Below are 14,788 nucleotides of genomic sequence, written 5' to 3' on the forward strand. Positions count from 1 at the left end.
CCTGGAATCCCTCTGCTCGCGGCTCCTCGTTTTGCGGTTGGCAATGCGGCATCGAGAGCACCGGCTCGCTAATGCCAGGCAAAATCGATGCATTGAAAGGAGGAACGCGTATTGGAAAACTGTCCCGCGTAGCACTCCGCGCAGCCCCTCGTGGTCCTAAATCGCAACGTGTCTCCCCGAATCCCCCGCAAGACCCCGAATCCTTGCTCGGTGTGCATATATTCCAGGGGAAGCCAGCACTGGGCTTTAAAGAGGCTAAGATGAAGTGACACCCCCGTGCATTGCCCGGGGTGACCTTCAAAGAGCCTTGCCCCCCCCCCCCCCGCCCCCGCGTCTGGCCTGCGGGGATAAGGAAGCCCGGCAGAAGCTTGGCACGGGTGCGTTTCTCCCTCAGGTATGCCAGAAGCCACACCCTCTCCTTGGGGTGGGCAGCCCAGGTGAAACAAGAGGAATTTTTTCTCAATCCTTTTTTTTTATTTTTTTCAAACCTCTCCGGTTTTTTGTGTGCTTAGCGCTGGTTATATTAGTCCCTTCTGATTGGATTTCCCTGCTCGCCTGGACAGCCAATGACAGGCGTTCTGGCATAAGTGCCGAGCGTGCCTTCCCTCTCCCCAAGCAAGGAGGGGGCAGATGCCAGCCCTCCCCAACCGACAGAGGTCCCTTTTTGAGGATTGCTCATTTTAACTCTTTGGATACCGACTGGGACGAGAAGTGGGAGTCCACGGCCGTTACAACGTGGATCACTGAGACGCTCTCCGGGTATCCAGCACGCACCTTCCACCCGAGCAGACTTGCGGGGCCCCCACCCGTTAAGGACGCAGCAGGGAGGGATCAGAGGAGAGCTAGCACCCCGGCGCGGACGGCATCTGTGCCCAGCGCTGCTGCTGCTGGTGCAGACGGGGAGAACCTCCGCACTGGCACCGGGGCACACCTGCTGCAGGGCTCGGATGTGGTGGTCTTCCTTTGAGTTCCACTGACAGCGGCGCTTCAGTCATCTCTTCGGCAGCTTCCATGATGATCTTAGGTAAGTGCCTGCGTCCCCCGGGAAATGTCTGGGGGCTACCGCGGCGTCCATAGCCCTCTCTTGGGTGGACCCCCGAACTCCACGAGGAGCTGTTTCTTTAATAAATGTACAGAGTAAACGATGAACATATGACTCGGGGCGAAATGCAAATTGCACAAACTGTACCCGCAGCCTCCCAACCCATGGAACTATCTAACTGGATGGCAAAGCCGGGGCTTTCATCATTATTTTTTTTTTTGCGAACTATGAAGCGCCCATTATAGCGGCTCGAGAGTGCTTTCAATGTATATTAGCGCTTGATGTTGCGTACCCCCATGCTTCCCTTGCTCAGGGTTATTTATTCACTGGAAAGATTCCGGTCTCTGGTACCCGCCATCCCTACACCACTTCACCCCCACGCCCCCCCCGCCTCCTCCCTGACATCAGCAGGTATTGGCAGAGCGTCTCTTGGCACCTGCTAAGGTAGCTCATTGCGTTCAGCAGCCACTGCAGAGCTCTGTAAATTGAAGGTCACTCCCACGGTCACCCTCGCCGGCTCCTTGCTGAGCTGACTCAGCATTTCCACCCCTCCGGAGTCGATGAAAGGAGGACCTTACACTGATACGAACACTACTATTGTGTCTTGGAAATCCATCTTCCAGCAGCAGGGTCGCGCATCTGCATTAAGTTGGCTTGCATGTACAATTACGGTCGGCTAACTTCATCGGCTGGATGGCTGGTCAGGAGCTTACCATGGCAAGATTGCTCAGGGGGATAATGCTCCTGCTGCGGAACTCTCTCTGCAGAAAGCGGGTCACACGTTACTTTTGATATGGGGTGCCATGCGGTTGGATAAAAGTGCGCGACTTGCGGGCTACGTACGTATGTGCAAGCGCGTGGCCGCATACGCTTTGCAAAACGTGTGCCGCTATGCAGGGCTCACCTGGGACATGCGTGTGCAGTGAAAGACCGGTGGGGCTGGAGGGGATGCAGCGGCGGCCCCTCGCCTGCCCTTCGCGTGAGCACTCCCCCACCCCCTTCCGTCTGTCGGGTGCTGTAGAGGGGGGCTGTCCTGTCATTCCTGCGGGAGACAGGCCCGCACATGCGGGGGATTCCTGCAGGGGAGTCTGGCATGTGCTCAGCGGTGACCTAAATATTCACACTTCTGGCAGCGCGAGTGTTATGTAAAGGCGAGCTTCGGGGGCTTCTCCCCCGTGTCTGCCGGAGTGATCCCCGACGACCCCCCTGACCCCCACCCAACCGCCGCTGGCGTGCTTGTGGCCCCGCTTGTACCCTCTGTAGTTAAGGTCAAGATCAGGTGTGCGCACTCACCCTCGCGTTTGTGCTATTGTCTGGATAAGCTCCTGTGCATCTTTGTGTTGTTATGTTAGCCTTATAGTTTGTTGGATCGTTCGCTGTGTGTTCGTGTCGGCGCGCATGCTGTGATGCGGCGAAGGTCGGGTCCTGTGTTAGGTTGTGCTATCCTAAGTCATCGTCATGTGTGCTGATATGTATGCCTGTGGTTCTGTTGCTGCGATGTTATGAGTGTGGCAGGCTTGTGTACAATGAATGTGAACGTGGTAGGTGCCATACATGTGTGTTTATGGTCATGTTTATGAGTAAACTTCCGGGTTTTGTGTTACGTTGTGCTTTTTTTATGTGTTATGCTTGAGTGCTTTTCCATTGTGTTAACGTGAAGTTTGCAATGGCGTGCTTAAGCCTGGGCATTACTGTTTATGTTTGCGTTTTGTGTTAAGGTGGGTGTGTTGTATTTATGGTGTTTGCTAATGCTTATGTTTGTGACTGGTTTCGGTGGATTTCGGAACTCTTGGCTGTGCTATTGGATGGCATGTGTTATGCGAGCTCTACGATTGTTTGTTTATGCGTATGGCAGGGCTGTGGTATGAATGTGTTATGCTTTGTGTTATGTTCATTTACATGACACGTCCCAAAGGCACTAGCTAAATGTTTCCAAATGCATTCACGGTGGTCGCCCTGAGCTGCTCAAAGAGGGTCCCACATGATCCCAAGTTGGGTGGTGTGAAACCACTGTACATTGCATGTCGCCCTGCAAAGCTGAGGCGCTCACCTGGTGCAGGGTACGCCCATGTTCAATACACTTCATTTTGATTGTCTGCATTTTGGTCGACTACATTTGGTCGATTCCACCAAATATATATGTATATGTATGTTTTCATGAGGGTTGAAGGTTAGGGTGGTTTGCGCTGGAGGTTTGGGGGGGGTGAAGTAGGGGCAGACTATCAAAACATAGCCTGTCAAACAATATAGTACTGGCAGCAGCATGAGACTTACAGGGTCTAGAGAGGATCGGAGTGTAAGGGCCACAAAATAAAGCATTGGCCGCAGGCTTATTTACACATGTGTAACAACTGACACAGCGAGGCGAACACTGCTAGGAAGTAAGATCGCCCTTTCACTATACGAATTCTCCTACAGGCAAGACCAACTGGGCTCATTGCCTCGCCCCACTTTTGTCCAGAGGTCTCCAGCTAAAATTGCACCCCCCCTCCCCTCTGCATCTCCCAAAAATTGCAGATGGACCTGGTTGCCCACGATTAGCCTGATAGGGAAAGCCTCAGCCCCGCTCCAGCGCACCCTCTTTGGTCAGTGTATCCTTATTGGTACCAGCAGGTATTGACCGGTGGGTGCCAACCTCGTGTCTGCACCAGGAACAGAACTCTCTGAATCTTACAACCATTCATTTTAATATGTTTAAAAAGGGCTAGTGTTGCACACAAAGCAATGACATGTGAAGGGCTTGGGGCCGACTGGTTCCTTCCCCTCCCTCCAGCCAGCCAGTGCTGCTTTGCTGAAAGCCAGAATGCTGCAGGCAGCCACTTCGGGGATTTTGGGGAATAACTTGCCACTGTCCTTGGACTGTGTTGTCCATCCCACAGTGTAGTTTCCCGACTGAGGTGGCTGCTCGTGGGCAGACCTGAGCCATCCGCCGTCCATCTGCTATCATGGCGGAACAAGCAGTGACTGCCAGCAAAACTATTTCGCCATCCAAGACAGTTCTGACTACCAATACTCAAACCCGGGCCACTGTCCTTGGGCCACAATGTCATTAGCACCTCAGTGTCCCACCAGCACACCTTGGCTTTGGCAACTGCCCCGATGTCATGAACTGTGGATCATTAACTGCAGATGTGTCGGCATGCAGTGACCTCAGTCCAGTGAACCCAAGCGGTGCTCAGCACAATGTGTTTCTTCAATGCAGCTGCATCATGTGACCAGCAATGGATGGCCGGCCACTGAAGGTCGGGTACCATGTCTCCTGACGATGCTCCAACCCTACACGAGTGAGGCATGCATGGGGGGGGGGGGCACATGGATCTCCCGCCACGAGTGCCCCTACTGGCAGACTATGGGGGAGGGGCGGCATGGCCCCTACACTCTGCACCTGTGGCACGCTCATTTAACTCCGCCTCCCGAAGCTGAACAGGGAGGGCCGGTGGGAGAGGGGGGTGCACAACACAAAGGCCGCACCTCGCCCCGTCTCCCTCGCCGAGTCCTGTAATTATTGGTGGGATTAAGCATAGGGCACACATAGCCACAAAAAGCTATCGAATGGCACGGGCCGTCCCTGCACCTGCGGGCGCTGCCAGCGACTGTAAACAGTAATTACGGCGCGATTCCCGCCTTGGCCCCTTCCGCCTGCTCCTCTGTGCGCCAGGGACCGAGGGGTGGGGGGGGGGGGGTATGCAGTGATGGGGCGCTCAACAATAGTAATCACCAGGTGCATGCTGGGACAAATGGGCGTTTGTGGACGCAACGTATGCTATAGTTAGATGAAGTGCTGGCCAACAGATATGTGTGTGTGTGTGATTATAGGACATTCACACCGTGCGCAGGAGAAACCTGCCTGACATTACCCACCGCAGTCTGCAGTCTGAGACCACATAATCATGACTCTCACCAAGAACGCCTCCTCAACCTCAAGGTCACTCGTTCCCCCCAACACCACAGTCTCACGGTGCCAACTAACTTCAAAACCGCAGCCTCGTGGGTTCTGCTCACCCCAACACTGCAGTAGCAAAGGAGAATGGTCATACGATACTGCAAACTCAGGAGGCCTACCAAACCCAACGCTGCAGCCTCATGGACCCATACTCATCCATACACTACAGCGGGCCTCACTCATCTCAATAGTGTCGTCTCATGGACCCACACTCATCACAACACTACAGCCTCATGGGCCTCACTTACCTCAATAGTGCAACCTCATGGGCCCACACTCACCCCAAAGCTACAGCTTCATGGCCCTCACTCACCTCAATAGTGCAGCCTCAAGAGGCACACACTTACTCCAACAATGCAGATTATAGCCAGAGCCTGTGCAATCTCTATAACTCTCACAATAGCCAGAGCCTGTGCAATCTTTATATCTCTCACAATAGCAATAGCCTGTGCGACCTCTATATCTCTCACTAAAACAAGAGCCCGTGCAATCTCTCACTATAGCACGAACCTGTTCAATCTCTATATCTCTCACTATAATAAGAGCCTGTGCAATCTCTATAACTCTCACAATAGCCATAGCCTGTGCAATCTCTATATCTCTCACTATATCAAGATCCTGTGCAATCTATATATCTCTCACAATAGCCAGAGGCTGTGCAATCTCTATATCTCTCACTATAGCAAGAGCCTGTGCAATCTCTATATCTCTCACAATAGCAAGAGCCTGTGCAATCTCTATATCTCTCACTATAGCCAGAGCCTGTGCAATCTCTATATCTCTCACTATATCAAGATCCCGTGCAATCTCTATATCTCTCACAATAGCCAGAGCCTGTGCAATCTTACCTTTCTCTCACAATAGCAATAGCCTGTGCAACCTCTATATCTCTCACTACAACAAGAGCCCGTGCAATCTCTCACTATAGCCGAGCCTGTTCAATCTCTATATCTCTCACTATAATAAGAGCCTGTGCAATCTCTATAACTCTCACAATAGCCATAGCCTGTGTAATCTCTATATCTCTCACTATATCAAGATCCTGTGCAATCTATACATCTCTCACAATAGCCAGAGCCTGTGTAATCTCTATATCTCTCACTATAGCAAGAGCCTGTGCAATCTCTATATCTCTCACAATAGCAAGATCCTGTGCAATCTCTATATCTCTCACTATAGCAAGATCCTGTGCAATCTATATATCTCTCACAATAGCCAGAGCCTGTGCAATCTCTATATCTCTCACTACAGCAAGAGCCTGTGCAATCTCTATATCTCTCACAATAGCAAGAGCCTGTGCAATCTCTTTATCTCTCACTAGCAAGAGCCTGTGCAATCTCTATATCTCTCACTATAGCAAGAGCCTGTGCAATCTCTATATCTCCCACAATAGCCAGAGCCTGTGCAATCGCTATATCACTCACAATAGCCAGAGCCTGTTCAATCTCTACATCTCTCACTATATCAAGATCCTGTGCAATCTATATATCTCTCACAATAGCCAGAGCCTGTGCAATCTCTATATCTCTCACTATAGCAAGAGCCTGTGCAATCTATATATCTCTCACCATAGCAAGAGCCTGTGCGATCTCTATATCTCTCACTATAGCAAGAGCCTGTGCAATCTCTATATCTCTCACTATAGCAAGAGCCTGTTCAATCTTTATATCTCTCACTATATCAAGATCCTGTGCAATCTATATATCTCTCACAATAGCCAGAGCCTGTGCAATCTCTATATCTCTCACTATAGCAAGAGCCTGTGCAATCTCTATATCTCTCACAATAGCCAGAGCCTGTGCAATCTCTATATCTCTCACTATAGCAAGAGCCTGTTCAATTTCTATATCTCTCACTATAGCAAGAGCCTGTGCAATCTCTATATCTCTCACGATAGCCAGAGCCTGTGCAATCGCTATATCTCTCACAATAGCCAGAGCCTGTTCAATCTCTATATCTCTCACTATATCAAGATCCTGTGCAATCTATATATTTCTCACAATAGCCAGAGCCTGTGCAATCTCTATATCTCTCACTATAGCAAGAGCTTGTGCAATCTCTATATCTCTCACTATAGCAAGAGCCTGTGCAATCTCTATATTTCTCACTACAACAAGAGCCTGTGCAATCTCTCTATTTCTCACTACAGCAAGAGCCTGTGCAATCGCTATATTTCTCACTACAGCAAGAGCCTGTGCAATCGCTAAATCTCTCACGATAGTCAGAGCCCGTGCAATATCTATATCTCTCAAGATAGAAAGAGTAAATTAAATTTCTATATCTCTCACTATAGCAAGAGCCTGCGCAATCTCTATATCTCTCACGATAGCCAGAGCCTGTGCAATCGCTATATCTCTCACAATTGCCAGAGCCTGTTCAATCTCTATATCTCTCACTATATCAAGATCCTGTGCAATCTATATATCTCTCACAATAGCCAGAGCCTGTGCAATCTCTATATCTCTCACTATAGCAAGAGCTTGTGCAATCTCTATATCTCTCACGATAGCCAGAGCCTGTGCAATCGCTATATCTCTCACAATTGCCAGAGCCTGTTCAATCTCTATATCTCTCACTATATCAAGATCCTGTGCAATCTATATATCTCTCACAATAGCTAGAGCCTGTGCAATCTCTTTATCTCTCACTATAGCAAGAGCTTTTGCAATCTCTATATCTCTCACTATAGCAAGAGCCTGTGCAATCTCTATATTTCTCACTACAAGAGCCTGTGCAATCTCTCTATTTCTCACTACAGCAAGAGCCTGTGCAATCGCTAAATCTCTCACGATAGTCAGAGCCCGTGCAATATCTATATCTCTCAAGATAGAAAGAGTAAATTACATGTCTATATCTCTCACTATAGCAAGAGCCTGCGCATTAGGTATGTCTCTCACGATAGAAAGATTATATGAAATCTCTATACCTCTGACTATAGAGTCTATGAAATATCTCCCCTGTGAGAGCAGAGAGTTTGCAAATAATACTTGAAATGCAGGAGCAAGAAATGCAGAGTGGCAGAGGACCGAAGCTTGCCCTGGCCATATCAATGTGCACTCGAAGAGGAAGCCGAAGACGGAGCTGCTCTGCTCGGCGTTTATATGACTCGCACCTCCCAATGTTAAGCCTCTCCTTGAGAATCTAAATATCCTCAAAACTGGGGTGGACGATGCATGTAATGGGCCAGAGGAAGACATAATGGATACAGGAATCAAAGAAAGAAAACACTGACATCGTCACCCTCCTGCTCTCAGAGAAAGAGAGTGTGTCTGTGTGTTTAGTTATTTTGGTAGGGCCAGATAAGACGGCCCAATAGGTAAATGCACCTTCTGCAGCGATCCATGTGTAACCTGCAGGACCCACATCCACTCTGATGCAGGTTTATTTTCTATGCTGGCACCTGCAGTGACCCCACAACACCACGCGAAGGTATCCTGTTTGATTCCCTGTAAATGGAACTTATAAACACTCAGCACAATGCTTCACCTTGCTTCCTTGTTTCCCCTCATCTTAATTGGGAGCATGTACACAGCTTCTGCATGCCGAAGGCATGAGAGCAGAGAGTGCAAAGCAAGGGCACAATTGATGGAGGGCAAGCAGGCAGTTGTGGGGCATTGGGTACTGGAGTATTTCTGGTGGTCCCACCCACGAGTTTTAAACCAGTACAGCATCCAGTCTCCCCCCCCCAAAATAATGCTGAGGCTGGCGTCACCCCTACCTCTAGTAACAAGGCCTGATGCCCCCATATGCATTCCCCACCCGCACACTGACGCCAAACTGATTGTTTTACCAGTAATGCATTTTCATGGGTAGCCCTCACTCACTCACAACACACATAACTGTAGCTAGCAATTTAGTGTGATGCGACACATACTCACAGATACCCATCAGGGATATTTTCAATGGCGCAGCCTCCTGGACTATGCACTCAATGACAGAGTTGAACTCTTCGTCTTAGCACGGACCCAACTCACGCTGATCCCAAGAGAACATACCTTTCCTTCAGCTGGATCCAGTGCAATAGCCTCACTGACTCCACACATGCAGAGAGAACATACCTTTCCCTCGGCTGGAACCAGTGCAATATCCCCACTAACTCCTCACTTGAGGAAAGAATATACCCTTCCCTCAATTAAATCCAGTACGAGAGCCTCACTGACTTCACACATGCAGAGAGAACATACCCTTCCCTCAATTAGATCCAGTGCAAGAGCCTCACTGACTTCACACAGGCAGAGAGATCATAACCTTCCCTCAATTAGATCCAGTGCAAGAGCCTCACTGACTTCACATATGCAGAGAGTACAAAACTTCCCCTTGGCTGGATCCAGTGCAAAATCCTCACTGACTCCACTCTTAGAGAGAGAACTTCCCTTTTCCTCAGCTGGACCCAGTGCAAGAGCCTTGCTGACTCCACATTTGCAGAGAGAACATGCCTTTCCCTTGTGTGGATCCAGTGCACAAGCCTTACTGACTCCACTTTTGCAGAGAGAACATACCTTTTCCTAGGCTGGATGCAGTGAAAGAGCCTCACTGAATCCACTCTTGCGGAGAGAGCATAACTTTCCCACAGCTGGATCCAGTGCAAGAGTTTCACTGACTCCTCACATACAGAGAGACGTTAGAGGTAATTGTACAGCAACCATTGATGCAGGGAATTCTTTCCCTCTCCAATCAAAAGCGCCAAACCAATATTCCTTTTCAGTTCAATCTAGTCCTGTCTGTGGTGCATATGTAACCACATAGGTCCCTCACCCCTGTGCCACAGATAAGCCAAGAAGCAGGCCGGTGTATAGAAATAATATATCATTGTTAAATAATAGGACAATTAACATTTGTACAAAATCACAAATCACGCCACCTCACTCCGTGGGCCAAATGCTTTTTTCCCCCTAATATTTGTTTTTGTCACAAATTGAAACACTAGTCGGTTTAGGATAACACAGATCAGAAACTCTTTAGCCCCACAACATGTACAGTCAAAACACTTTACCAGGGGTTCATTTTTAATAGCATATAGCACCTTGAAACATGACAGGATCATAAGCTTGGAACTCAACTTTATATGAAGTTTAATTTAAATAATATTATATTAGCAAAACAATTTCACACATACAATGCTCTGTCTTTTCAATCTCCCTGTGCTCTTGGAAATGCTAGAAGTTTTGTTTAACTTAATCACATGTAAAAACGAATTTTGACTGGTGCTGCGCTCGTAGCAATGTTGACTTTCTTATAGCACAACACACTTTTCAGAACAAACAATTTTAATTTATATTTGAAACCCCTTTTCTTTCACCACTATGCAAGGCACAATCTCCATTCTCTCAGAAGCCACTTTCTCACTTTCAGTAGAAAGTGTTCTTTTAAATCAGTGACTCCACCGAGTTTAACTTTGGGAAGACACTGTTCTGTCCCAGCACACACACACAGCCAGTTATTCAGTTCATCATTTGGAAATCCTGTACTTTAAGGCAGGTTTCAGGGGAATGGGAAGCAGTAGGGCATTTTGTTTTTAATGTACCCCTCCAATTAGGGGATTTTGGGGTTGGCAAAAGTAAATAGGAGTACCCAAAAAGTAAATAGGAATACCTAATTACCTGACAGACTATATTTCTATCACCATTGGAAGCGATGTTGTTAATTTCAAATTTCAACACAATCACCGCGTGTAATTTGGCTATGTGGGAATTAATTAAATTATTTTTTAGTAAAAATACTAGGGATCTACGTTGTGGGCCCACCCAATCAATGATGGAAAAACTATTCAATCAAACAGATCCACACCAGACTTGGTTTTGTTGGACACGTTTACTAACATAAATATCCCTGGGTTTGCTCTCAGAGAGAAGGACATTAAGGCTCAGGTTATCTTTCAGCTACAGGACAGGGGCCATCAGTATTCAACATCAGCCATGGATATCCTCCAGGCTCAATCCCTCTATTTGGCCTCTCTTTGGTCATAGACCCCAGCCTCTGCCCCCCTCTCCTGGTTTCCTCCAGCATTCTTATCAGCAGTTCCAACCCAGGTAATTTCAGGCAGTCTCACAATTTCCATTGTGCATCTCCCTATGAATCTCTCACCACTCCCAAAAAATTTCTAAATGATGACCTGCCAGCTCATTGGTCATTCATTTTTTATTGGACTTCTATTTTCCATGTTCCTGGATTCAAGCTGCAGAATGCACACATTTTACATGGACGCTCTGTTTTAAAGGAAACAGCATTTTCCTATTTTGCAGTTTGAAAATGAATTGCTGGCCTCAGTCTGCCAGTCAAAATTGTGCTGTCACATTGCTGCATTTTTGGGCCATTTCAGTTTATTTCTCTGAAACAACATTTGATGTGCAGTTGGGAATGAAATGCTTCCCTTTCAGTTTGGCAGTCATTTTTGTGTGCTTTCAGTGCTTCACATTTTACGCCCAACATAGCCAAATGCAGTCTTTTTTGTTGTTGTTGTCTGGGGCTGCCTTTCATCCCCACAGAGAACATACCTTTTCCTCGGCTGGATTCAGTGCAATGGCCTCACTGATGCCACACATGCAGAGAGAACATATCTCTCCCTTGGCTGGAGCCAGTGCAAGAGCCTTCCTGACTCCACTCTTGCAGACAGAACATGCATTTCCCTCAAGCTGGAACCAGTGCAAGAGCCTAGCTGACTCCACTCTTGTGGACAGAACATGCATTTCCCTCAAGCTGGAGCCAGTGCAAGAGCCTTCCTGACTCCACTCTTGCAGATAGAACATGCCTTTTCCTAAGCTGGATCTAGTGCAAGAGCCTTCCTGACTCCACTCTTGCAGAGAGAACATGGCATTCCCTCAGCTGGACCCAGTGCCAGAGCCTCAATGACTCCACACATGCAGAGAGAACACATTTCCCGCAGGTCGATCCAATGCAAGACCCTACCTGACTCTGCTCTTGCAGCGAGAACATACCTTTCCCTCAGGTGGATCCAGTGCAAGAGCCTACCTGACTCCACTCTTGCAAAGAGAACATGGCATTCCCTCAGCTGGACCCAGTGCAGAGCCTCAATGACTCCACACATGCAGAGAGAACACATTTCCCACAAGTGCCTTACTGACTCCACTGTCCTTCCCTTATCTGGATCCAATGCAAGTGCCTTACTGACTCCACACATGCAGAGAGAACAACTTTCCCTCAGCTGGATCCAGTGTCCGAGCCTCACTAACTCCTCACATGCAGGGAGAACATACCTTTCCCTCGGCTGGATCCAGTGAAAGAGTCTATCTGGTTCTGCTCTTGCAAAGAGAAAATACCTTTCCCTTAGCTGGATCTAGTGCAAGAGCCTGACTGACTATGCACATGCAGAGAGAACATACCTTTCCCTCTGCTGGATCCAGTGCAAGAGTCTCACTGACTCCGCACATTCAGAGATGACATACCTTTCCCTCTGCTGGATCCAGTGCAAGAGTCTCACTGACTCCGCACATTCAGAGATAACATACATTTCCCTCTGCTGGATCCTGTGCAAGAGCCTACCTGACTCTGCTCTTGCAGAGAGAGCACCTTTCCTCTGCTGGATCCTGTGCCAGAGCCTACCTGACTCCGCCCTTGCAGAGAGAACATAGCTTCCCCTGGGACTACCGTCTTAGTACAGCAGCCACACCCACTGGCGTTATGTTAATCTCTTCCAGCAGTACGGACCAATGGTACAGAGCCCTAGTCGCGCTCACCGACCAAGAGAGCCCGAATCTTCCTAGCCCTTGAATCTTTATCGCCCCCGCTCTTACTGAATATAGTGAGCCCAGTGGGGCTAGGGCCCCAGGAGCCCCATGCACGCGCTCACACCTCGCTGAGCCTCTGCCGGCACCGTAGCCACATGGGCCCACAGACGCATCCTCCGGGCCCCGCCCCCGCCGCCCACAGAGGCCTGACGGAGCGTGCCTAACCCATCACCACTTTGGGAGCAGAGACGCCAGGGCAGGTTAAGTGCGATCCTTCCCTCGCCGCCTGGCACCGGCTCCAAAGCCGCGCAAGTTTGGGCAAGTGGAGAGAACAGCCGTTATTAATCTCCAGGTAGAGGACCTGCCTGGCTGCAGGCCCTTTTTTTTAAGGGTTCTGTGTGGGGGAGGGGCGCCAGGCAGTTGCTTTGGCCTTCAAGTGCCCCATCGCTGAGCTCTATCAATGGCCCTGGAAGGGCCCCTGGAGCGCTAGGTGCTTCGCCCCTCTACGGAGTGTAGAGATTAAACGCGGACCCAGAGATGCACACAGTCTCATAAATAAGTACGTGCGGCGAACCCCACAATCTAAACTGTCTACAGGCGCAACTGAAAAGCAAGTGCGTTGCTTCGATCGCCCTCGGAGGGATGTGAAACAGGGCCAAGGGTCACTGCCAGACATGAGACATGAACATCGCTTCGTAGGCAATGCTCTCCCGTAACAACATCCTTGAGTTAAGAAGAAAGACGCGATTTTGGGGGGCAAGGGGGTGGCTCTTGGCAAGGGGCTGCACGAGGATGCCTGCAGCAGGCACACTGCCCCGCTGGTTTTAAATAGCCGTGAGCGCTGCTCCTGGAGAGAGGCGCAGTGTCCTCTCCCATCAGGCGTCCCGCATTGGGACAGGCAGTTCTGTCCTCGAGTTACTAAACAAAGGCGCAATGTCCCCCTAATGCGCCAAACTTGGACGGAGAAACGGAAAGGGGGTCCTCTTGCAAAGCTCGTGTGCCGTTTCAAACACTGCACGCCTCTCGCCCGAGGCAGAACGCGAGCACTCTGGCCCCCTCTTGCTTTCTAGAGGCGGTGTCCCCCCACCCCCTTTCAGTGAACATGCAGAGCCGGAGACTCCGAGTTCTGACCCCGACTTAGCGTCTTCGCTGAACCGGGTCCGTGTGACTCTTGGTAACCCCTTCTTCCTTCGACCCCCCCACACCCCCGCCTCTTTTGACAACACCGGGCACTGGCTGGCTCGACCGGTATTATGCAGTACTTTAATGCTGCAATGCACAGAACAGTGGATGTGTGCATTTGTATAGCGCCTTCTTTCCACGGCGCCTTGCGTCTTGGCACTGCAATAACATATTGTCAATGCAACAACCTGGCATAGGACCTGGTCACCTAGCATAGTACTGCCTTTAACTCAGCCCCGCCGTAGGCAAGACAGGGCCTGTCGAGAATCTCAGCTCAGTCTCCCCATAGGGCTTAATGAGGCGCGCCACTCGTACGCGGAGTTGAGGGTGGGCACGTATCGGGGTTCGGGAGGGAGGGGGGGCTCTTACGCGCGGCTGGAATTCCAAGGAGAGTGGGTGACTCGCTTCGGGAAGGAGAGACAGGGTGCCTCACAGGGGCTCAGAGAGTGTCTTCGGAACATGGTTTGGAGCTTACTCGATTACATCAGACCTCAAGGGCTAAGAGGTGGTGATGTGCAGCTGTGGCCCCCTCGTCCCCCAAGCCCCCCCGCCCGCAAGGCCCTCCAGGGTCCAGGCCTCGCTGTATGCGGGAGGTCACCTTCCTCATATTGGAGCCTAGCCTAGCCAGCCAGAGCCAACGTAAGTCCTAACCTGTCTAATGCACACACACATCTTAAAGTTAACACTCACAATCTCCCACACATGGACTTCAGTCCATAGAGGTGATCCAACCACAAAGCGCATTGAGGCCATACAAATGGGGAAAGGGTGCTATATAAATGACAAATGCAATATGAACAGGCTGTTGTAGGATTTGTGAAGTGTGTAGGTGAATGGACTTTGAGGAATGTGTCCATCCGCACAATGGGTATGCACGCACCTGGGCTTTTAAAAAAATTGTAAAGGAAACTGAATGACGGTAAATCAACCTCCGAA

The 14,788-nt window shown here is 49.6% G+C and overlaps 1 protein-coding gene across 1 annotated transcript in view; it reads left to right on the top strand.

The window, feature by feature from the left end:
- The first annotated feature begins 615 nt into the window (after window positions 1-615).
- ZNF385A (zinc finger protein 385A) overlaps window positions 616-14,788 on the top strand; it is a 529,518-nt gene continuing 515,345 nt past the window's right edge. The window contains exon 1 of the mRNA XM_069653221.1: window positions 616-1,024. Coding sequence (XP_069509322.1) covers window positions 1,012-1,024 — 13 coding nt within the window. The 5' untranslated portion in view covers window positions 616-1,011. The remainder of the gene's footprint in view (window positions 1,025-14,788) is intronic.

The sequence above is a fragment of the Ambystoma mexicanum genome, chromosome 3q (assembly GCF_040938575.1).
Source record: "Ambystoma mexicanum isolate Mex_15411 chromosome 3q, UKY_AmexF1_1, whole genome shotgun sequence".
NCBI classification, from domain to species: Eukaryota; Metazoa; Chordata; class Amphibia; order Caudata; family Ambystomatidae; genus Ambystoma; species Ambystoma mexicanum.